Here is a 23,617-nt window from a genome sequence, read left to right as displayed (position 1 = left end):
AGCAAAGCTCTTATATCTCAGCTGCTATGGAATGAACCTTTTTTGTTGCTTCTTACCAGGAGAGATATCGAGCCTATTCATGAATTGTTTTCCTTAAGTCTATGCTTAGTGTGTGCTGTCCTTTTTTTTTTCCCAGGGCTAATTTGTCATTGTATGTGCCGTGGTTTTTTGTGCACTCTGGAATGTGATGAGTGGCTCCCCTTTAAGATGTCATTGAAAACTGAGGAGGTACTCTTATTTGCACTTGGGAAATGTATGTATATATATTATGAGTCTCTAACTGAATTGTATAGAAATTTCTTTACGTCGCTTGTGAAACATGCGCATTTTACATCAGTTGTTCCGTAATTTACTTGTAATATTATAAGACGGGATAAGTAGTCCTTATGTCATCCTAGAAGATGAGAAATTCCAACAACTAATGGAAAATGCCGTATATTTTCCGGTAATAGTCCTGCTATCCTGTGAATGGTAGCAGTTGCCCTGGCCTGCAGCCAAACTGAAGTACCAGGTGACCAATTGTCGACAGCCCAGCCACAGCTGGAGCCCAACCGCTGGATGAGGATAGCTTCAGCATGTGCCATCTCGGCAGACTGCGAGAGCACGTCTTCACTGGGGTTCATGGAACATCTTGATGCCTGTTGCTCTCTCTCCTCTGGTTGTCAGTTAGGGGATCACAAGGCTTTATTTTATTGAATTGCACATTAAAATCATTTTTGCTTTCCTGGCTGTTGAAGGATGCAGAGACTGGCAGCCCTCAAAACTGCCTTTTTATCCGTCTCCAATCCCGAGCAATTTTTTAGTCTCTCTCTGTCTCTCTCTCTCGACTTGTGGTCAGTTTCTCCTCAAGGCAGTCCAACATTGGAGGTGTGTTATTGCAGTGTTAAATGCGCAGATTAAAAATCTGAGAGGAAAAAGTGCTCTGTAAGATGTATTTAATTGTTTGGTTTTCACGATGGTTAGAAAAGACTTTCACAAAGTAAAACCCTACAAATTAGACCTGGGGCCATTGTTGTGGTGTGTTTGTATGACTTCTCTTCCTGCACTATTGTCATCCCATGGTGAGCAGAAATGATCTTTTAACAGATTGCACATATGTTTGATGAATCAGTTTTCAGTTATGTTTGACTTAATAGAACTGCTGGTTTCAGTCTGAAGGCTTCATTTTCAATATGCAGTGCATGCAGAACTGAGGAATTTTCATGCATAGTTAAAATTTAACTAGATTTAGCAAAAAAAATATCTATAGCGATAGTCATATTGAGTTAAATGCAGCATGGTGACAAAACCTGTATTGTAGCTTTTTCCTCTGCATGTCTTAGTTGTTCTGCACAGCTTTGAACAGTCCCCTGAAAGGTAGGTGCAATGTTTCAGCTGTCTAGGCACATGTTCTCTGCTGAATGAAAAGTACTCTTCGAGGTTTTAAAATAGTATTGCTGTAGGGGGATGGGACGAAAAGGGAAATAAACGCAGAAAGAGCTGACATTAGGAAACTGTTGGAAAGGAATTCAAGGGTTTTTCTTTTTTTTTCCAAGGTACTACTGCACCTGCCTATGGCTTGTTTGAAATACGAATTATGGAGCTTTCCTGAGTCCTGAATGGTTCATTGTGGTTATATGAAATCCAGCACACACGTTTCCCTAAAGTGGCTGGATTTTTTTAACCTTGGTTCCAAAGATCATGTGTTGAGATCTGAAAATCGTTCTTAAGATTTAAAGACGTTAATGCGGTGCTGCATTAGTCAGCCTAATTTAAGACCAGTGCAGGTTTAATCAGGGGGCATTTACCTTCAATGCGGCATTGTAGAGGCTGCCTATACCACTTACCATACATGGTCTTGAAGGAAGAGATGCTCACATTGCTCCAGTAGACGTATTTACAGTAATCGGACATATGGGCTGATCCGCTCAGCTGTAGTTCATGCCCTTTTAAAACAAGTTTTTTTTTGTGCCAAAACCAAGCCGAGTATCGATTGTACAGTGCTGTAGGGGATTTTAATGGCGGCACCCGCCGGCCCACACGTCTACTCGGCTTCTGCAGTTTCCATCATCAGCTGCTCACTGAATGTGTCCTGGCAAGTCCTGACCTGCATGGGGATTTCCTGGGCAGGTCAGGCAGATGGGATTCTGGAAGGCATTCTACAGAACATCTGTGGAATTTCCCACCAGCTGTCGTGATGTAAGTGTTCAGAAGCCCGCTGCAAGACGCATGCAGTCCAGTTTGTGGGTTTTGTACAACACGTATGTGGATCAGCGTGGCATATGTGTTCAGTACTGAGCCTTTTCATTTTGCCTTTAAAGCTGCATTTATTCATATTTGATGAGGATGTTTGTGTAAAGTTTAGGTTTAAGAGCATCCCAACTCCCTGGCACTTGTTATAATCTGACATACTGTAAATTTACTAGTGACTGCTGTCATATAAAACTGCTACAATTATCTCTCCTACAAGTGCAGCTGCATTGGACACTTAGTTTCCCAGCATGGCAGCTTTGTAACTAAAATAAAAAATAAACTGGTTATCAGTATTTTAACAAAAAATCAATTGCTATTAACTAGTTCACTCTACAGCAAGGCAGTGGAGGCCAATGGCAGTTCATCGATATTTTAACAAAAATAGAATTGCTATTAAACTGCCATTGGCCTCCACTGCCTTGCTGTAGAGTTTCAGGGTACTACTGTATACATGTGCTAGGTTGCAATGTACAGTACCACTTGATGTGCACCACACTGGCCTTTAAACGTACACTTACAAAAACCATTCTCATCCAGCAAATGTTGATGCTAGCTTTATCTGTACATTACTGAGTTTAAAGTAGATTTTCCACTGTTGAAGTTTCCAGGCTGGAATGATTTAAATGATCCATTTTGCTAAAAGCACACACTGAATTGTGTACTCTATAATAGATAGATAATACTTTATTAATCCCATAGGGAAATTGATGTGTTACAGCAGTCCAGCCCAAGACAAGCAAAAACAGACATCAGAATAGTTATAAAACAAAAGACAACAAAATAAATAAAAAATAAATATACATAGGTGTGTGCAAAATGTCACTGTAAAAGCAATAAAATATGTGCAAAATGTGCATAGGTTTACAGACTGATTGTCCAAAAAGAACAATGGAGCAAACATGCTGTCCATAGACGAGCAAATGAAGGGCTAACAGTCCTAGTCTAATATATATATTTTATATGTATAATATGCCTAAGGATGTTCTTTGAGTCCAGACATGGTTCATCTCAAGTTTTGGTATTTATCGCAGTTACCAAGGACTTTGCATTGTGCATTGCTTTTCCATGGGTTACAGACGTTCTCCAGGGCCCTGAATTCCTTGGCTGCTGCAGTGTGAAATAGAAAATGCTAACCTGCAAAGCGTAGCTCTCTGTGGAAAAGCGAGCCCCGACATTGGCTGGTGTTATCCTGAGTGTGTCTAGGTCAGGGGCAGGTTAGTTTGGCTTGGCGAGGGAGGAGGCTTGTGGTTTCTGAGCTGAATACAGGAGCTACTGTCAGCTTGCAGAGTTTTTCCACAAAGCCGGGACCTGGACAAGCATCCTAAACACCCTCCTTAACTTTCTGGACTTTCTGAGCAGGGTGTAAGGTTGTGAAATAGTGCTATTGAAATCCTCATTCCTTTTGATTTCCATGAGTCCAGAGTGTGGCATGTGGCTTGAAATTTAAGCTTTATTGTAATCTTAATATTTCAGATGTACCTCTCCCCCATTTTAATCATTTGGGAGTAAGTAGGCAGGTATGTAATATTTTAGAGGACAATTCCCTATTAGCAAATTTTCAAAACCCTGTCCCTATCTTCTAGAGGCCTTGTGAGCAAATATCTGCATCTATATGCTATACTTCCCTGATTCTGATGCTTTGTTCATTTAGATGAGTTTTTTCCTGTTTTTTTTGCCAGTTTAAATGGAAACAACCTGTTAAGCAGAGCGGGTCATCAGTTGGTGTGTGAATGTGCAAGTGATCGTTGCACTCTGTCGATTGAAGTGACCCCTACTCAATACATCACACCTGCACTTATAAAATTGTACATTTGCCACATGTATGTCGTGGTGGTCTGTTTGAAATGTCAGATTCAAGTGTAGAATACGTAAAATGACATTTTGCTCTATGTGGAACTTCCTGTAGAATATAGAATTCTAAATGGGTAAGGTTATATACACATTTTACATTTTGTCCAAATATGTACAATTTATTTTACTGTTCTATGTAAAATAAAATATAAGTCAAAGTATAGAAACAATGTATTAACTATGCATGTAAAACCCCTATTATAATGCCCTCTGGTCTCAGGCACATTGGGTTGTAATGTGATTTACATACCATATTATGATGCAGTTCTCTAGAGCCATGTAGTGAAGTCTTGATTTTCATTCTCCCCCAGTAGTTTCACCAGCCCTTCGGAGCGGGTCTTTGAAGTTTGTCCAGTAAGGATTTAGTCTTTGCACTCTTCCACACGGTTCAAAGCTGAAGAAGATTGTCCTGTCCAGTGCAATGAGTCCAAGACTGCAGCCTTTTATTTCACCTTTTTTTACCTTTTTTATCTTGAATGCCTTCTTTTGAGTTTGATTCAACAAGGATTTTTTAGTTTAACTTGAGGGTTTTGTTAAATCTTGTACATTATTTTAAATGTAATAAAATCTGGAGCCTTGGCCTGCCTCTTTCTGGGAACTCTCTGTGTCCTGTAATATCATTTCCACATTCTAGAAGTTGATGTGGGAAAACCCTGCCAGGCCTCAGGTGTCTGTCATCACCGTCTGTCTGTGCTCTGCAGTGGTGTTACAAGCCCTTTCCTAATGTCCTGCTCTTGTCTTTCTACCAGCTCTTCCTCCCAAGCCGCCCAAACAGATGACTCCAGCCAACACCAATGGCACCAATGTCACCAGTGTCATCAAGGATGCAACCAGCATGTCGCTGCAGGAGGCCGAATGGTACTGGGGAGATATCTCAAGGTATGGGAGAGGACCTGTCGTTTTGTTCCACTTCACGGTACATGACATACTATAATGTGGGCTGCTAAAGATCAAAAAGAGGTCTGGCATGTTAGAGAACCGAAAACCAGAGGCACCTGGTTAATGTTATGGTACGGAAGTCTGTTACATGCAGTCGCCGTTTTACAGTTAACGCCTCCCATCCGCCAGAGATTCTTGCAGATTGTCAGACCCGCTCAAATGCCATGTAGTTCTTACGATGCAAGTCCTGTTGAGTTCTTGAACAACGCCAATGAGTGAGTGAGGTGTGAACTTGGGTGGGATGATGAAAGTGGATGGCAACCAGCTGACTGGAGTAGCAGTGCTTGTGTCATCCTTTAGGAATCTCCTCCCGCCCAGATGTGTATTGTCTTCACAGATATATGAATTGATAGTGCTGTGGCTAGCTGTTTTCTGTACTCTTGTTACCAGTGACCTTTTTTTAAGGAATCCATGTCTGGCAGGTGATTTAGATTAATGGGAGAGGGCAGAGCCCCCCCCTCGAAGACTATTTTCTAGACAAGCGCATAAAACTCTCAGATTTAACAGATTAAAGCACTGCTTAGTGACTGGCTTTAGTCCTATTTGTTGTAGACGTGGTATACAGTGAGTACAGCTAAGGCCAGCTAATGCTGACATATGTTAAAAGACTTGGGGGGAAAAGCATGTCCAGCACTGAGTATAAAGCTAATAGTGGTGAATCTGTGGTCTGGGGTTGTGACCCCTGTGTTGAGGGTTTATAAAGTTCTCGTCGAACACAAGCCCAGGTTGAAACGTTCATAATCTCGCAGCCTTTTTTTCTGGGCTCAGAAGCGTCTGCCTGAGAGTGTGACCTGATGTCTGGTGAAAGCAAGCAGCTTGCAGGGGGGAGACAGGATCTAGGATGTTCAGTGTCCGGAGTTCATCACGGCGAGAGCTGCAGTACAGTACGGTGTGGACAGAGGTTGGCCTTCACTATTGGAGGGGAAAGTACGGTACAGGCAGACCAGTTAGCTGTGGCTGGAAGGTGATTTAGCATTTAATCATGTGAAGTTAAAGCCATTGGCATTATATTATATGTTATATAAAATATTTCGGAAGGGTTAAGTATTTAAACCATCTGTGTATATTATTTTTCACCAGGCATTTCTAATTATTTCCTCCTATTGATTTTTATGCAGGTCTAAGATTTAGATGGGGAATATCATTTTGAATATTTTGTATTCCTGGAACTTATTGTCCTGTATTTAGTTGATAGAAAGAGCTTTTTTTGGAGTATTGTGAGCCTGAAAAAGTTACGCAAGCAAGGAATACAACACGTGTCCCTGTGTGTGGGTATCATTTCATCACATAAAATGGCTGTGCGCAGCATTCAATATTTCTCCATTGTGATTTTCTGACAAGTGTGGGATGACTGTAAGGTGTTATCGGCACAGTATCAAAAGTAGAACAGCTTGAATTCTCTTGGCTCCTGTATTTTCTTGCTGTCTCTGCTGATTTGGGTGGCCGTTTTGGAACGGTCCCCATGCCATGTTTGGAGTAGCTCAGAGGGATACTGGGGGCAGACTCTGTAAAAAAACAAAGTACAGCAGCCATGCCTATTTGGCCAGACAGCTTGAGGGGGAAACTATTTAACTGTGGAATAAGCCCACATCTTTAATATTTGTTTTGTGTTTCTAGATTTTCCACAGCATCTCAGAAAAACGTGCATGTGTAGAAAGTTGTTGAACTCTGAGGTTGTTTTCATGAGGTAACCAGTAAATCCTAAAAAAGGATGGTGATACATGTTGCATTCTCTATGAAATGGTTGAGTAATTAGTTAATTTTACCCATGTTTTTTAGTGTCAACTTTACAGCTGAACCTTATTTCTAATCCATTGTGGAATTGATGGGTTGTACTTGGAAGAAGTCCACCTTTCCATGATTGAGTCTTTTTCCTTTAGTAATGACGATATGCACCCTGTCTCACTGGTTCTACAAGCCAGTCTTGTTGATGGGAGACAATCACCACCACACAGGGCACATTGATCATTAGCATTGCTTTAGCACCAGCTTTGAAGAAATAGCATTTCTGAACTATTATGAAGTAAAGCAGACAAGCTGCATTTTAGCACTTGAGACACAATTGTGCAATTTGTTGTTACAAACTTCCTTTGATCCTGAGCTGTAGTATACCCCAACTATCCCTGTGTGTTGACTTGTTTCTGAAGTTTCTCAAAACCCTTCATTGTATTTCCATCACTGCCTACAGGAAATTGCAAACAGTGTGAAGAGAGAGATCCATCAGTCAAGTCTCTTGTTTTATGTAATATTGAAATGTTCAATCAATAGCAGACTCTCTCAAGGCTGTGAACCTGCCCTGGTGAACCTTTCCTCACTCTGCTCTGTCACTGTGTGCCAGTAGGAAGGGGGTGTTCTGGCCTCTTTAGAATGAATTTCCACCATGGGCCCTTTTCACCTTCAGGTCCGCGGTAAGCTGTGGGATTCCCCCCTTGAGGTTTTCGATATGGCCCAGAGCCGGTGACGTAGTGAAACAATCTCATGACTGCTGCCTGGGGGCGTCTATACCGCTGCACCCATACAGCTGCTTCTGCTAATCTTAACCGCCTGATTGTGAACGTCAGAGCACTGGGTTGCTGTTTCGGCAAGGCTGGACTTGCCAGGGCTGTTCCCAGAGGTACAGATGTAACGAAGAGGAGAGGCAGCAGAGAGTTTGAGCCGCTCTTCCAGCAGACAGTTTCCACACTTGGGCTCATGTTCTAATGGCTTCCTAATACCCGTCTTCTCGGGAAAATTTACTATTTGCTCAATTACATTGGGTGATTTTTCCATAAACTAACCTAGAATTGTTGCCAGCATCAGCTGTGTGCTTGGAGATGGAAGGTGTTAGTAACTGTTATTTGTTAGTGGTGAACCAGTTAGTTCTGCAGCTTGGCATAATGAATCGCTACCCCATTGTGAACAGATGTATCGTCAGCTTCGGAACACAAGTATGCTTCACTTGAACAACTAACGGTGAAACTGACAGGAAAATTGTGTAGAGATATTCCATTTCTTTTTCCGAACCACTAGTATTTATGGAAAATGCGGTGCAGTTAAGTGTTGGAATAATTTGGCGTATCTGAACCGAGAGCAAACAGCAGGGTAGGCAAAATGAAATGTTTCATAACTTTGCAGGTCCTTTGAGCACTGTCTGGGCACTAAACCAGCTGTGGGATGGTGTGCTGGCAGATATGCGGGTTAACTGTTCTCTCTCTTCCACAGGGAAGAGGTCAACGATAAGCTACGGGATATGCCAGATGGGACATTCCTGGTCCGAGATGCTTCCACGAAGATGCAGGGAGATTACACTTTAACTCTGAGGTATAGAAAACACTGAAACATTTTTTTAGGGGGCAATGTTATAAATAAAAACTGTACATGGTAAATGGTTAAGATCTTTTTTTTAATTAAGAGCAGTTTTGTATGGACAGTTATATAACCAGAAAGGTTAACTTGATTGTGCTATTGACATGTTGCCTTGGAGCCTTTGAAACTTTCCAATGAAAATGGTGACCTGCATTTCTGGGCATGGTCTTATTTGACACTGGCCATAACTGTGTTACAGGAAAGGAGGCAATAATAAGCTGATAAAGATCTACCACCGAGATGGCAAGTATGGCTTCTCCGATCCTCTGACCTTCAGTTCAGTTGTGGAGCTGATTAGCCATTACCGTCATGAATCCCTGGCACAGTACAACCCCAAACTGGACGTCAAGCTCATGTACCCCATCTCCCGATTCCAGCAGGTATGAGGTTCTCCTCCTCCATTCACTTTCCTGTGGAAATGGCAAGATCACTGTGTTCAATAAAGTAATGCCTTGCCCAAAGAAATAATTGCAGCATTTTGTACAAAAAAACTGGAACAGGTGGCAAATTTGCCGTTGAAGAAGGACTCCAATAAGCATTTCTTTCCTTACATGATCAGAATGAAGGATGGTTTCATTGAAACACTGATGGTTGCCATTGCTCTCTGCAGGATCAGCTGGTAAAAGAAGACAATATAGATGCAGTTGGAAAGAAACTCCAGGAATATCATAATCAGTATCAGGAAAAAAGCAAGGAATATGACCGGCTATATGAAGAGTACACAAGGACTTCACAGGTATGGGGTCAAAGTACATGGTACCATGTTTTGCACAGCCCTTAGAGATCTAAGTATTTTTACATCTTAAAACAAAGCTCCCCTTTATTTGTTCCCCAGAAAACCTCCAGCCTTGAAACAAAATAACAAAAGTGCTAGGCTTAACACCCTGTCAGCAAGCACCACTATATGAAAGTTTATTTTGCTCTTTATGATTAACTTACAGTCCATTGCCTGTCACTTTGTCATCTCTCTGTGATCATCTCTTCCTCACAACCACTGTCCTTCATATTTGGGTGCCACTGAGGTTTTCCCAGAGTTACATATATCCATTGTACAGATTTCAATAAAAGTTGCAATAAAGGCCTTTTGAATTGGTTGTTTTCACAGTAGATGGTTCTTCTCCCTCCAGGAAATCCAAATGAAGAGGACAGCCATCGAGGCTTTTAATGAAACAATTAAGATCTTCGAGGAGCAGTGCCACACACAGGAGCGCTACAGCAAAGAGTACATTGAGCGCTTCCGAAGGGAAGGCAACGACAAGGAGATAGAGAGGTAAGCCCAGTTACACTCGCCTTAGTCCGGAGAAATGCACAACTCCAGTGTTCACTTCCCCACCATGAAAATTCAGAACTGTCACCAGTGTATCTGCTATATTGCTGTGGCCTGGTGGAAGTTTTTTTTACAGAATTTACTTTATAATATTGGATGCTGCTTAAAACCAGACACATTTCAGCTGTGGAGCCTCCTTACACCAAAAGAAGGCTCCACAGCTGAAACGTTGTTCTCTTTCTTCTTTTTTTCAGCGTGGAATAAACCTATTACTTGTTCCTTTGCAGCCTACGCATGCTGACGCAGATACCCACCTGAACTATTTGAATTGGTTTTGAAAAAGTAATACAAACTAAAATTTAGTATTTCCTGTATTGCAGAAATAAAATGGCAGCAAATGTTGAACCTTAAGAATTTTACCCGTGTTGTGCACATCATGCTTAACTGTTTCACGGTCACTCAGTTGAAAGAGTTGATGAGCCCTCTCCTCTTTGGCAGAATCATGATGAATTATGAGAAACTGAAGTCCCGCCTGGGCGAAATTCATGACAGCAAAATCCGCCTGGAGCAGGACCTGAAGAAGCAGGCGCTGGACAACCGGGAGACGGACAAAAAGATGAACAGCCTGAAGCCTGACCTTATTCAGCTCCGCAAGATCAGGGATCAGTATCTTGTGTGAGTGTTCTGTGGGGCTTACCTTTTTTATCACCATTTAAAGCTTACATATCTCATCTGAATAACACATGTGCAGTGCAGATGCTAAAATGTACTTTCTTCACATTCGGACTGTTTTTTAATAGTGTAAAAGCAAACAAGAATCTACCTTTGTATGGAGGAAACGTCAGAATATGGAAGAAGTGCCCAATTCTGTTGGAATCTGCAGTGAAACTGAAGTTATTTCACTCTGACAGTTTCTTTTGATTTAAAGCAGCTCAACACTAGCCAAGTGAGATGTTATAAGGGACGTTTGGATTCAATTATAATGTGTTTTGGACGGTTCGAAAGGAGGGGTTAATGAAAAATTACCATACTTTATGCATATTGTGCACAGCTGATCTACTTCAGGAATCCCAGCTTTGCAACAAGCTCTGCCGAGGCCTTGCAGTTATTACTCTTCATTGTAATGCTGTGTCCTAAAGGTCATATAGAAGGGGAAAAGTAGGGTAAACCTGTTGCGTTCAAGTAAATCGAAACTCATTACAGGAGTAGGCCAATAACGTGATTTGAATTACCTTTAGGAAATTTAGCACTGCATCCCATCTGACTGGTGTGTTTTTTTAAATGAAGCTCTTAAGAATTCAGGGCTAGTTTCTGCTCTCTGGATTTTTTTTTGGTTGTAGTCCGTGTCAGTGTTCCTTGGCAGAGGGTGCCATTCTGAATGTGTTCTAATACCTCCCTCTCCTCCCTGCAGCTGGCTTAATCACAAAGGCGTGCGTCAGAAACGAATTAACGACTGGCTCGGAATCAAAAACGAAAATCTTGATGAGTAAGTACATTATGCACGGTTTTATTTTACCCCCGTGTTAATCAGTTAAATTTAATGTTTTTCTGTTGCTAAATATAGTAGTTGTAATCCATGCCAAAAGAAGAGGGATTTTTATTCCCCCTTTTACAGACTATTTTAAAATTTAGTGCTGGCAAGTAAGTGATGGCAATTTAAAAGCTGTGGGTTGTAATGAAGTGCTAGCTGTGAGGACGGCAGAGTGTGCCAGCACTGAGCCCACTGTCACAGCACTGTGATCTCCTGGAAGGCACAACTAAAGTTAGTCAAAATCTACCAACTGAAGTCCGTTTTACTAATGCAATATTACCAGAGCTCTGATTTAAAAAATGTTGAATTGTCTGTTGTATTTGAAGCTTTTGTCAGTGCGGTACCGTGACGTCCAGGAGACCTCCATTGGGTGGTCTCAGAAGTTTGAGTTAATAGGTGAAACCGTGAAAAGTGTTTTTGTAATCCTTAATGTTTTTGCCAGCACCTACTTCGTAAACGAGGAGGACGAGAACCTGCCGCACTACGACGAGAAGAGCTGGTTTGTGGGGGATCTTAACCGGACCCAAGCTGAGGATCTGCTTCTGGGAAAACCTGACGGCGCGTTCCTAATCCGGGAGAGCAGCAAGAAGGGCTGCTATGCCTGCTCTGTGGTGTAAGTAGCAGACCAGTTTTCATAGACTGGCATTACCGCATGCACATACATGGGGAAAGCCATGCTGCAGGGCACCCTATGTGCTTGGCACTGCCACACAGTTCATCCGGGATGCTTTTCCTCACTGCTGTCTGTGCCATTTGCCATTGCTTACCCTCATTGCAGTGTAAAAAACCTCCATTTGACAGCTGTTTAGCAGTCTTAGGGTTTTGTATAGAAGACTACCTCCTAACTGCCTTACATATTTCATCCATGCAGGATCAAATTTCAGTTAGCTTGCCTGTCATAATTTATTAAGTGTCTAAAGATGCACAAACCTGGCATTTAGAGCATTGCCAAGACTGCTCTGTGGTGCAAGCGCAGGTGATCTTTTATAATTCTGCTGTAAATTTTTATCCTGCTCTTTTTTTTTTACAGCTCAGTACTGCAAGTCCTCATTAGGAATTTTGTCTTCCCATGAGATTTAGTTCCTTTGTCTGCAATGCAGAATCCCCTAGCGCAATGCAGTAGGGTGATGGGGAGAACATCTAAAGACCACGTTTGTCACTTTCTGTTTGAACCAGACGCTATTAAGATATTTTTGTTCTTGAATTTCCCACGTCCCACTATTTTAATCCTCCTTTGTTTTGCCTATTGTGCTGAGCTCTGTGCCATGGCCATTTTAAGAGCCACTGGCACAACTATGCTCCAGATTGGAGACCATTGTCCTAATACCTGGCTCCTGACCAGGTCTCAGCAGGCCTTGCAGTGTGAGGACTTTCAACAAAAATAAAAATTTAAAATAGGCAATTGTCTCTCCCAAGCTCCATTCTCCAGTGTCTCGCAGAAAGACTGGTTCAGTCACCGCCCCCCCTCAGCTCTGTCCCGACACCCTTCTTAGCATTCAGAGGTCACTGGCTGGCCTGCAAGGAGTATGCCTGGCAAGACATGAAGGCATAAAATACATGGTTCTCTGTGCACAGATGTCCGCACACTAACATTTGCGAGCATTTGCACCTTAATTGTTGTATTCAGTGTCATGTCCACTTTGTTTTGTACTTAATGTGGGGATTTGAATTGCAACCCATGTAGTTGCTGTGCGTGACTGTGTCATTGTTGCTGCATCAATGTATAGAAAGCTTGAGTTTGAAAACATTTTGCTGGCACTGCCTCTAGGGGAACTGTGCCGTTTTGTTTTTCAAAAGGAGGCAGATATATCATGCACTACCCAACAAGATGGAACTCCCTCAACCCCCCCTACTAGTAATTATAGGATTTGCAAGAACAGGCACGGAACGCAAATGTTTTAACCTAAAAACTTGCTAACATCTACACAAAAGGTTTTTGATGAAAATGCTTGTGAACCAGTCTGTTGTGCAATCCTCCAAGCTACTTCAAGTTTGATTCTCAACACTATCATTTAACCAAACTGCTTTGGTTTTTAAATGCACTGTGAAGTGTCACTCAGCGATGGTGGTGCCAGTCTCGCTAGGAAGGCTGTTTATTTTCCCCCACCCCTCCGTTTTCATCTCTTGTGCTGAATGTAGCGCCTGCAGCCATGGCCAAATGTTAAGGCCTGCACATAGCGGAATGAGTTTTTTTCCGCTTCATGAAAAAGCGTTTGGTTGCACTTTGTGGCTTGTAACCTGCTCTTTTCTTGCTTTGCATTCACAGGGTGGATGGAGAGGTGAAACACTGTGTGATATACAGCACCCCACGCGGCTACGGCTTTGCCGAGCCCTACAACCTTTATAGCACTCTGAAAGACCTCGTACTGCACTACCACCAGACCTCGCTGGTCCAGCACAACGACTTGCTCAACGTGCGACTGGCGTACCCGGTCTACGCACAGATGCCCTCTCTCCGCAGATGAACCCCGGAGGGGCGGCTGATTCAAACAAACACTTGCTGCAACACACGCGTCGGCCACCTTGGAGTTATATATATTTTTTACTAGAACAATTTGAGGGCATTCTTTCTAAAGACTGCTTGATTTGCACAAGGAAGTTTTAACGTTTGTGAATGTGAAACCGAAAAAGAGACATAAGAAACAAGAGGCAAGCTCGTCTCGACCCGAGTTCAGGTGACCTGGTGCTACCTAAACTCCAGCTGTGACTTTTTACACCCTTTAATTCTCGCCTTTTCTTTTTTTGTTTTTTGGTTGTTTCTGTTCCCTCCCTGGGTCAACTCCATGAAAGGAGAAAAAGGAATTGAAGTTTTTCTTCGTTGTGAGCGAAACGAAAAAAAATGTAGCATACAATCCACAGGAACTTTTCTGGATGTATTCATCAGAGACACTGCTGCTGAACAAGTCGGGTGGGGAGAAAAGGTTCTGTAGTCTTAAAGACATTGCGTTTTATACTGGATTGGACAGGACATGATCAAAAGGAGGGCTTTTATTTACTTTTTTGTTCTGTGGGTTTTTAGTTTGGCTGGACTTTCGGAACTGGCTAGTTTTCCTACGAAAAGAAAACACTTCAGTCAAGTAGAAACAGAGACCAAAGTTAGCCTTGGAGAAACTCCACTTAAATATGATCTGAATGAATAAAGGCAAAATAAATGCAGAGATGCTTTATTTTGTACCACATATAAAACGGTTTTGGCTAGTGCTTGTACAACACTGAAGTTCTTTAAGTTTATTCTTAACCAAATTGTACCCACCGAAATTTTTCTTGGTTTGAAGCACTTATTAAAAAGGAAAAATCTCTGCAGCTGCACATCTTTACACCAAAAGAAAATTAGAAAATGAAAACCTGGAACACTTTTTTGTGTTGTTTAAAAATACACATATATGCTCATGTCTGTTTTAAGCAAAACCATGACATTTTGTATGCTATGTTCTTTATAGAACCTTTAAGATAAGCTTGAATTTTAACGTATAAGTGAAGCAGGTACAATGGTTTTTGAGTTTAAAAAAATGCTTTAGAAAATCAAAACTGAAGGAAGTGCAATCCAGTGTTTATTGGTGGGATTTAAGTCCCCTTGAAAGTCAGTATCACCTACTCAGTCGCACAGATAACAGAAAAGCAACCAAATGCACAACTTACCCTGGGAGAAACATTTTTGTATTGGTCATTGATGGTGCTTGACTTTATAACCAGTTGGAAGCATTTGTTAAGAATTTTAACATTGGCTGCCTGTATTTTATTTTATGTTGCATTCATAAAATAAAAATATTGCATTCATTACAGGCACAATTGCTATTCATAAAGATTTCACTTCCTGAAATCACAAGCATTCATTTTCAGATGCTTGCTTATGTTTTTATCACGCCATTACTTGGCCATTGTTGTTTGCGGAAGTGAGCAGTGGAACTCTCTAGAACAATAGCCCGATTCTACAGTAAGCACTTAAGGCATCGGAATCTGGAAGCAACCAGTGACCAAGGCACGTGCTTCCCTTCCATTTGTGCATTTTTTGTCCTTACTATTGTAAGGTGTAATAAGACCATGTCATTAGGACACATGCATACAAAGTTGCTTTGACAGTGGTATGTTACAGAGGACATACTTTTTATTCCTGCTGTACCTTGAAAATGTTTACTTGATGTTTCTGAGGGAAGTGACGTAAGGGAAAGGGTTAAGGTTTATTTCTAACATAGACCATTAATCTGTACTGATAAAAGATTTTCTCCCCAATTTGCAAGGATCTAAAGGAAAGTGGGGAGTTTCACAACCCATTGTTACACCTAAATCACAAAAGAGACAATTCTGAGAGATACGTCATTCTTAACAGGCACCAGCTAGAGAAACCTACCAACAATTAAGCTGCGTGTGTTTTTAACTGTTTCTCTGCCAGACTTTTCTTCCATAGATACAAACATAGGTTGCATGGTGTCTCCTTGTATATTTTGCATTTTGACCTGAATGGAACAGTACCCTGGAAAACAAATCCAATTGCTCCTTTTGCAGACTGGTTACAAAGTCAGCCATGGCTGTGATTTAAGGTCCTCTCTGCTAAAACAGTATAAACGTTGCCAGTATGGGAATTTTTAAAAACAATGGTGAGGAATATTGCAACATTTCTGCAGCTTTGTTTTTGTCAGAATTTGCTTCTTTAAAATGTAGTAATCTCTCACAGGAAATGGTTTTCAGGGGGTTGCAACCTTGGACATAAGTACCAGACTTTTTCTTATTGAATCCATAAAGAATGTCTAGCTTGTCAACACTTTAAGTCCAGCAGACAAAGTATTTGCTGAAGGGCACTGTTCTGGAAGGGAAACGCTGAACAGCTTGCTGTTATCTGTGATACGCTGATTTTCATCTGCTCTTGTGGCATTGAAAAAATACAAATGGAGTGCTGAGCTCTGGCTTCTCAAGTCTCCTGACAATTGGAGAGATCTCACAGGGGAGGAATTGTTGTTCAGAAGATCTGGCACAATTTGTAGAGTAATTGTTTTTAAAAAATGTATCCAATTTAAGCAGCCTTCAAATATCAATAATGCAAAGTTATGTTCTTTACTATAGAAGGACAGTGACACCACTTATTTAAGAAATAAGTTGAATTTGTTAGGATGTGCATTGGATTTAGTTGCGTGGTTTTTAAGGTCTGTTTACCTTAATAAGCAAATGTCCGGCTTTTGGGAGCTACAGTTGCCGCTGGAATGTTGAAACTTTTTCAATGTAGAGGCAGGTGTGAACAGAGACATTGTTACAAGCTATCAGACCGTGACATCTTTAAGCAGCATCCCGAGAATAATTCATGTTATTCAGGAAGCAAAGTTTTACCAATTCTTAATAATCTTATGCCTAGGTGTTTTGCAAAACAAGAGTTTATGGGAGTCTTCTTAGAAGCTGTTGCGAGATTTGTAGTAGTGTTCTTTACGTTTTCCCTACAGCAAGTAAATCGCTGCTGACTCAGAACATTTCCACAAATCATCAATCAATTTGATTCCTCCCCCTTTTTATCCCTGTAAAGAATTCTGATCTCTTCTCGGGGGCTCAGATGATCACAGCTGTTTGTATGCCAGGACTGCACTTGTGTATGGCAGTATGTTCAGAGACACCTGTCCTGGTTCTTGTTCTGTAAAGCAAAACCAGCTCTGTTTATAAGACTGAACTGCCTAGCCCTGTTCACATTGATCCTGCCTGTATCCCAGTCATGATCCAGCACACTGGCCAGCCAGCTGGGGGACAGCCAGACAGGCACTTCCTCAAACTGCAGAGTTGTAAAGCTTGTCTCAATGAAACTTTTTTCACCCTCCTGTTACTTCAGATATTTAATGGGCTTCTAAATGGTCTTGTTTCTATTAACGTGAGCTATTGCATTGCTTGCTGTTGAATGTCTTTGTATCCATTTATAAAATCCCTTCTTGTTTCAGTGGTGCAAAATGCAATGCCATTGGCTTAAAAAAATTATGGATTTTTTCTTGGAAATGAAACTTTGCATTTTAAAATTTCAGAAGAAGGGGTTTGGAAGCCTTCAAATGTCCACAGTTGTTGAAATTCATTTCTGTTGGCAGTGATAGTCTGAAGTTTCACACATAGTGCTAGAGCCAATTCTCCCGAGCACAGTTTTCAGTTCTCTTTAGACATTTTCATGTTGGTTGCTGCAGGATATAGGGTTGTTGTGTCGGGGTACTAACTGAAGGATTACATAGTTTTTTTTCTTTTCTTGGAGACCAAAGATTTAAGTTATTTAATGTTAGATTTTAAAATCATTGCAAAGGGATGCTATTGAAAGATTACTCTTGTTAAAAAAGGCTGGTGTTCTGCACATTTGTTCAAAATGTTTATTAAAATTCTAAAGCAGCTGTCATACAGCTGGGTTATCACATCTGTTAAGACCCAAATTGAGTGATATCTGTAGGGGGTTGAGGTAGGCCACTGAGAACCCTTGCACCATTTATTTCTCTGCTTTCAATCAGTAAGTGAATTTCTTTGAGGTTTCTACATCAGTTTCTCCGAGTTATAAGCGAAGGCTGATGAGTTGTATGTTTTCAAACTTTTATCACTGGTACCTGTGCAGGTCCTACCTAACCAGTGTCATTTTTTTTTAATTGCGACATTCTGCTGTAATTGCAGTAAACGCAAAGCTCAAAATAAAACTCAAGTCATTGTGGGAGCTGCATATGTTTTGTAAAACCTATGTTTGTTTGTTTTTTTTTACTTTTCTCCCATAAGTGCAGACTGCTTGCAAACCTCTTGTTTTGGATCACTGAGGAAAAATCTGAGACTTCAAACCGTTCCCTCTCATAAGACCTGTTTCAAGCTATCGCTGTCACCGCTAGATGGTTTCAGCAAAACTTTAAGTTCTTGTTCATCTGAAGAGCCCAGAGGTATTTATTTTCATTATTTTAATTATATATGCATTGTTTTGTCTGAGTTTAGTCAGTATTAGCACACTAGCTTGAGCAAAATGTGCTCTTTTTTCCCCCACACATTTAAAATGCCTATAGTACTTGTTCGCTGAGTATTTTGGTTAGTCTTTAACAAACTCGTTCTCTGCAGGGCAGAAAGCGGTATGATTTGTACTGATCTGTGGCTTGTTGGTTATATCACTACAGATTAAAAAACGCAATATCCTTTTGTCTTTTATAATTCAGGGTCAAAAGATCATTGCTAGTGGTTTAAGGGAGAAAATGGCTTAATTATTGGATAAATGCTTTTTGCCACCTGAAAAAGTGAGTAAATATGGTGCATTATTTAGATTGTACACTATTGGGTGGATTAACCAACTTACATTTTACATTCACTTTGTAATAAACTCTTTAAAATAAAAACTAAAAGTTAGAGCACTGCTCCTGAACTATTCACTGACCCTTTTTTGCAGGAAATGTTTGCAGATATTTTTTGAAGTTTTGCCTACACAGCCCTGTAAAGTTTTATTTGTAGTTCAACACATTGAATTTTTTCACCATCAATTTGTGTTCCCAATACATCTCCGCAGAACAAGGCCCCATTTAAAAAGGAATACTGCGTCTTTAATGAAAGAAAATCAGGCGCACTTATTTGCTTTTTTCCCCTTTTGACATTTAATACAAAAACCCAGCATGCATCTTTGGTACTCTTGACTGTTGTTTTTTGTGTAAAAAATACTGTTCTTTGTCTGTTAATGGTGTATTCAAACTGAATTTAATATAGCTAACAAAACAAGTCACTGCTTTCTGCAACAAAGTTAGAGCCCTGTACAACTGTAGTGGTTTTAAATAAAAAGATAAAATATACTGAGAAAGAGGCTAATGAGTAGTGTAATAGACACCATGATTTCTTACTCCCAAGTTTTCATCTAGATAAGCAATGTTAAAAGAACTGAAGTCTTGTGAATTCATACAGAAACTTTACACTTTTAATATTCTTTGTAAAGAATGTGGGTGTGTGAAATGTATGTAAAATTGGTAAATAAGCATTTAAGCACCCAAAGCTTTTTTTCTGTTACATTGTAGCACTTTATATTAGGATATTTTCCAGAAACATTTAATGTTCAACAGTTCTTGTGCTGCATTTGATCCAATTAATGAATTATTTTAGGAACAATGTAAGCAATAAGAACAGATCAACTCTTCCTGCCTATCTGTAAACACATAGTTGTTGGAACAAGAAAACAAATGTTCATAGTCTTATACAAATTGTGCTTCCATCTTGGATAGATAAATTAGTTGGATATTTCCTGCAGTTTGTTCCCTTACCTCTCACAATCTGCATTGGAAGCAGCTTAGAAATGTCGTCTTCTGTACTTCTTGGCTTAACAATTAAGCTTACACTTTCAAGCTCACCTTTTTATTTTTAAAAAAGCCTCTTTCTCAGTATTAAAAGAATACTTACATCGGGCTTATAGGAATCATTCAGTTACATTTTTCATCACAGTACAGTTTTTTCTTGTATCTGCTGCAATAGTTTGTATTGGTTGTAGGAATCTCCATTTGTTATGGGATGAACTCATGTATAACATTATCAAAACTCCACAAATACTCATCTCTTGCAGAATAAAGAAAAATATTTTGTTCAAACCTATCTTGGTATCGCCTTCCTTTCTGTATGAGGATGTGATAGAAGAACAGGCTTGGGCTCAATTATTTCTCTACCAGCCATGGTTCCCTGTTAAAGATCATGTAAGTGTCTGGCATAATCCCCAAAACTGTCTGAATGAGGGCTGTCTAACAGATTCTAGAGGACTAGAATGTCAGCATAATTTCTAGGTTGATTCTGAGCAGCATAACCTGAAGAGCTGAGAGTGGCCATTAAACTGGACAGCCTTAGTGTACCCTGACCACTGGTTCTCAGTCCTGGTCTTGGGGATACCTGTATCTGCTGGCTTTGCACCAGTCAAGCTGTTCATCATTTCAGTTCTACATTTGAGGACTATTTTTTTTAATTTGCTTTCAGCAAAGCTGAATTTTTTTTTATTTGAGATCAGCCCTGTTCTCAATGCGTTTCAGGTATTCTAGCTAAAATCTCACCAATTGGACTGGCACTCCACCTGATTACAGGTAGAACTTCTTGCAAAATAGATCCCCAGCACGAAATCAATTTCTGCACCCTAAAGCAGGTTCTGCGTTCTAAGAATGCCAAAATGTTAATCTTATTTCCAGCAACTGTAGCATTCAGAATTTCTCATAACATGTCCCCTAACTTCTTATAAAGCATCTCTTACAAGATGATCAATTGAACAAGGTTTCCTGAACTTATACTATAATGAAGCCTGGAGAACTACAGTATACTAGCTCACTTTCAGAGTGAGGTCAAAAAAAAATTAAAATAAAAGATTTTTAAATGTCAATCTGGTAAGAATTGGAAACAGTTTCCAGTTTCTAACTTTAACACTGTGAGACATGGTTTTCTTAGAAACAACTCTATAGAGCCCTGCCTTTTTATAGAGAAATTGCAACTGACTTACTGTACTACCTAGTGTCGATAATTCAAAAATTGAATTTGAATCTTGGTTCATCGTGTCTTTAAATTCTTAATGACCAAACACATCCTTAAGGGGTTTCTTTGTAGAATTTTGGGAAAAAAGGCCACATTTTTATATTCTGTTATCCACCCATAGGTGCATACATTCAACTGAAGTATAATCTAATCAATTGAACTATGCCTATGTAGTACATACAGTTTCTTAGATTCTACTATTAAATACTCTAATTAAACACAGGACAGGCACTACTGGAAATTTACACCACGAATACATTTTAAAACTCGGTTCTATTGTTGAAAAATTGAGATAGCAGGAAAAATAACATTTTTATGTTATTATAAATGAAATTTTCATTTAAAAAGTTTATTTTAATTGCGTATAGTGGAAAATCAGAAGACTTTTTTACAAAATCCATGGAGTAAGAGTACCAAACACTATTGGGCAAGAAAAGCGTACTGAGGAATTTTCTTTTTTTTTATTTTTTTTTTTTAAACCAATTTTGAACAGACTGATCTTAAAGTCTTTCGCATGAGGAAAGAGATGTCACGAGAGCCTTTGTTTTCTATTAATGAGCAACTCCCCACCTAGGTGCTTCAATTCTGTATAGCATAACATTAAGTTTACATGAATGTCTCTCAAATTAGGAATCCAGTCCACCTATTTTTTTCTAAATTCATTCTAAATTATATCCTACTCAAGTCTGACAAATTTTCCAGTTAATTACACTAAAATCTAAAACTCACCATTTCTCCTATGATAATTTACCTTAATGCTTCAGTGGTTTAGAAACCAGTGCAGTCAGTGTTGTCCTTTTCTTTGTCCACAACAAATCTAACCTGGAGACCCTTTTAGAGAGCAGGGTATTTACTAGAGCAAACACTTTACCTGACATTTTAACTGTTCCTTTCGATTGTCTGTCCACTATACTGCTGCCTCCTGTTAATTTATTCATATGGGCTGCTAAAGAAGGCTAGCAGACCCAAGATGTTTGGTTTTATTAAGAACAACTTAAACTCTTGATGGCCCAAGCTCCGATATGATGACCACTGAAGGAAAATTTGCCACAAAAAGTTTGCTGTTGCTGTTCAGTTCTTGAATCAATGGAAAATGTTATAACTGGGACAGTACTAGTTACCCCCTGCTGTACAGGTTGTTCTTCCCTCCTGCCTCGTGATTATTTAATTGATTTTAACTAAGAATTTCCAGCTTCTGCCATGTTGAATTCTTTTGGAAGGCTTAAATTTGAAGTGATTTTAATTTACCTGTAAAAAGGACATAATTTGAAAATTCAAATTTGTTGCAGGGGAGAGTTGTGATTTCTTAAAATAGTCCAAATAAGAGCTCAGCAGGAATGAAAACCAGCAGAGACTGGCTCATAAGAAGCTGATCTGGGAAACCATGATTTGGCAGGATTCCTTTTCTAAATTCGACATGCTGGTCAGAGTGCAGAGCATCACCAAAACCAAACTTGTCGAGAGGATTGGAGATTTTAGTATTCAAAGTGAGAATTTTTGTTTACCAAACTACAGTCATCACAGTTTACCTGCTGATGACAGTGCATAAGGCCTGAGTTTCCCAACAGGGATTCCAATGAGCTTGTGGCTAAAGAACTAACAATGGAAATAAATCTTCTACAACCAAATGCAGCAGACAAATGGCGAATAAAATTAATTGGAGTAATTGTTAGCTTGTAGAGAATCAAAAGCAATGTAAATTAGAAGCACATATTCATCTCTGGCAATATAAGCATCTTCAAATTGACACCTCATTATTCCAATGATAAATGAAGCTTCCCATTGTTCCATACCTACTAATCTGCATCCCTTAAATATGATAGACAGATACAATGCTAAATTCATTAGGAGGCTCTGACAGAAGCCAACATACCAGTGCAAAGATGTTCTGTGGGAGATTCCAACTGGGGCTGGTTATATACATGGAAATTGTTGTAATTAAGACATGGCTTTGGGGAGTCACAATGTGAATATGCTTAATGAGTGACTGTCAGCCCCTGAATTGGAATGGATAATTGGAGTTCTTTTTGTACCTGAAGTCATTCCTGAAATGCACTTTTATTATTCATTAAACCTCAGGTACCAGGATAGAGGCTCTGAGGAATAACATCTCTTCTGCATTAGCTTATCTTTTGCTCTTCACACTTAGGTGGGCGTTTTCGAGCTAGGTGCAGGCACCCTCTGTTTCAAACACTGCTGCAAGAGTACACTCCTATATTACGTGTAATACTTACTGTAAATTATGTAATTGTTGAATAGGTTAACAAGAAACGTGTTTTAGGTAATTAAACCAGTAAATAACTTTGCTGGAGGTGATAGGTGCCAATATTTATGGACACAATTGCAACATCTACCCCTTAACTAGCCAATATTCAAAACCTAAATATACAAAGCAAGATACTTTTTTGTTTAATTTGTGAATGATCTATAAGTCATGGAAGATTTCAGCACACACATGGCCTACTCTGAAATCCTACTTTATTTATTCAAATGCATTGCTTACTAAAATTGTAATTAACACATTTTAAACTTGTCGCTGGAGAGGACTTTGGGCCCTGTACAGGGACTAATGGACAGAAGCAAGTGGTTGGGCTTGGAGGGACCATTTAATTGCACAAATCCGGCCCCATCATCCACTTGCACGGATTGATAATGGACAATCACCCCAGTTTGGAAAGTTTTTATTGCATGTAAAGTTCATATCTTGCTAGAATGTTTACTTATGTTCACTGATTGTGAGAATGTTTCTATTGTGAGATGTTGCTTTTGGAAATAAAGTATATTTTGAATACATTTTTAAAAAAATCGAGCAAGCACAGAAGCAAAGTCATGCAAACTGCACACTGAGGGGGTCCGAGTCCAGAAGTAAAACCAGAACCCAGGAGCTGTGAGGTAGCAGTGCTATGTAGCACATTACCATGGCTGCTAACTCCATTGAAAATCCATATTCAAAAAAAAAAATGTTTGTTAACACATGGCAGGTTAGACAAGTT

General features: G+C 39.9%; 1 protein-coding gene across 1 annotated transcript in view; it reads left to right on the top strand.

Annotated features, from left to right (window-relative positions):
* Positions 1 to 19,709, top strand: part of pik3r3b (phosphoinositide-3-kinase, regulatory subunit 3b (gamma)) — a 161,963-nt gene extending 142,254 nt beyond the window's left edge. The window contains exons 8-16 of the mRNA XM_015355569.2: positions 4,833 to 4,962; positions 8,224 to 8,322; positions 8,567 to 8,747; positions 8,978 to 9,103; positions 9,495 to 9,637; positions 10,133 to 10,309; positions 11,046 to 11,120; positions 11,608 to 11,778; positions 13,432 to 19,709. Of these exons, the coding sequence (XP_015211055.2) occupies positions 4,833 to 4,962; positions 8,224 to 8,322; positions 8,567 to 8,747; positions 8,978 to 9,103; positions 9,495 to 9,637; positions 10,133 to 10,309; positions 11,046 to 11,120; positions 11,608 to 11,778; positions 13,432 to 13,630 (1,301 nt within the window). The 3' untranslated portion in view covers positions 13,631 to 19,709. The remainder of the gene's footprint in view (positions 1 to 4,832; positions 4,963 to 8,223; positions 8,323 to 8,566; positions 8,748 to 8,977; positions 9,104 to 9,494; positions 9,638 to 10,132; positions 10,310 to 11,045; positions 11,121 to 11,607; positions 11,779 to 13,431) is intronic.
* The last annotated feature ends 3,908 nt before the right edge of the window (positions 19,710 to 23,617 follow it).

This window comes from Lepisosteus oculatus, chromosome 9 (assembly GCF_040954835.1).
Source record: "Lepisosteus oculatus isolate fLepOcu1 chromosome 9, fLepOcu1.hap2, whole genome shotgun sequence".
Lineage (NCBI taxonomy): Eukaryota > Metazoa > Chordata > Actinopteri > Semionotiformes > Lepisosteidae > Lepisosteus > Lepisosteus oculatus.
This window is presented reverse-complemented; position numbering and strand designations above follow the sequence as displayed.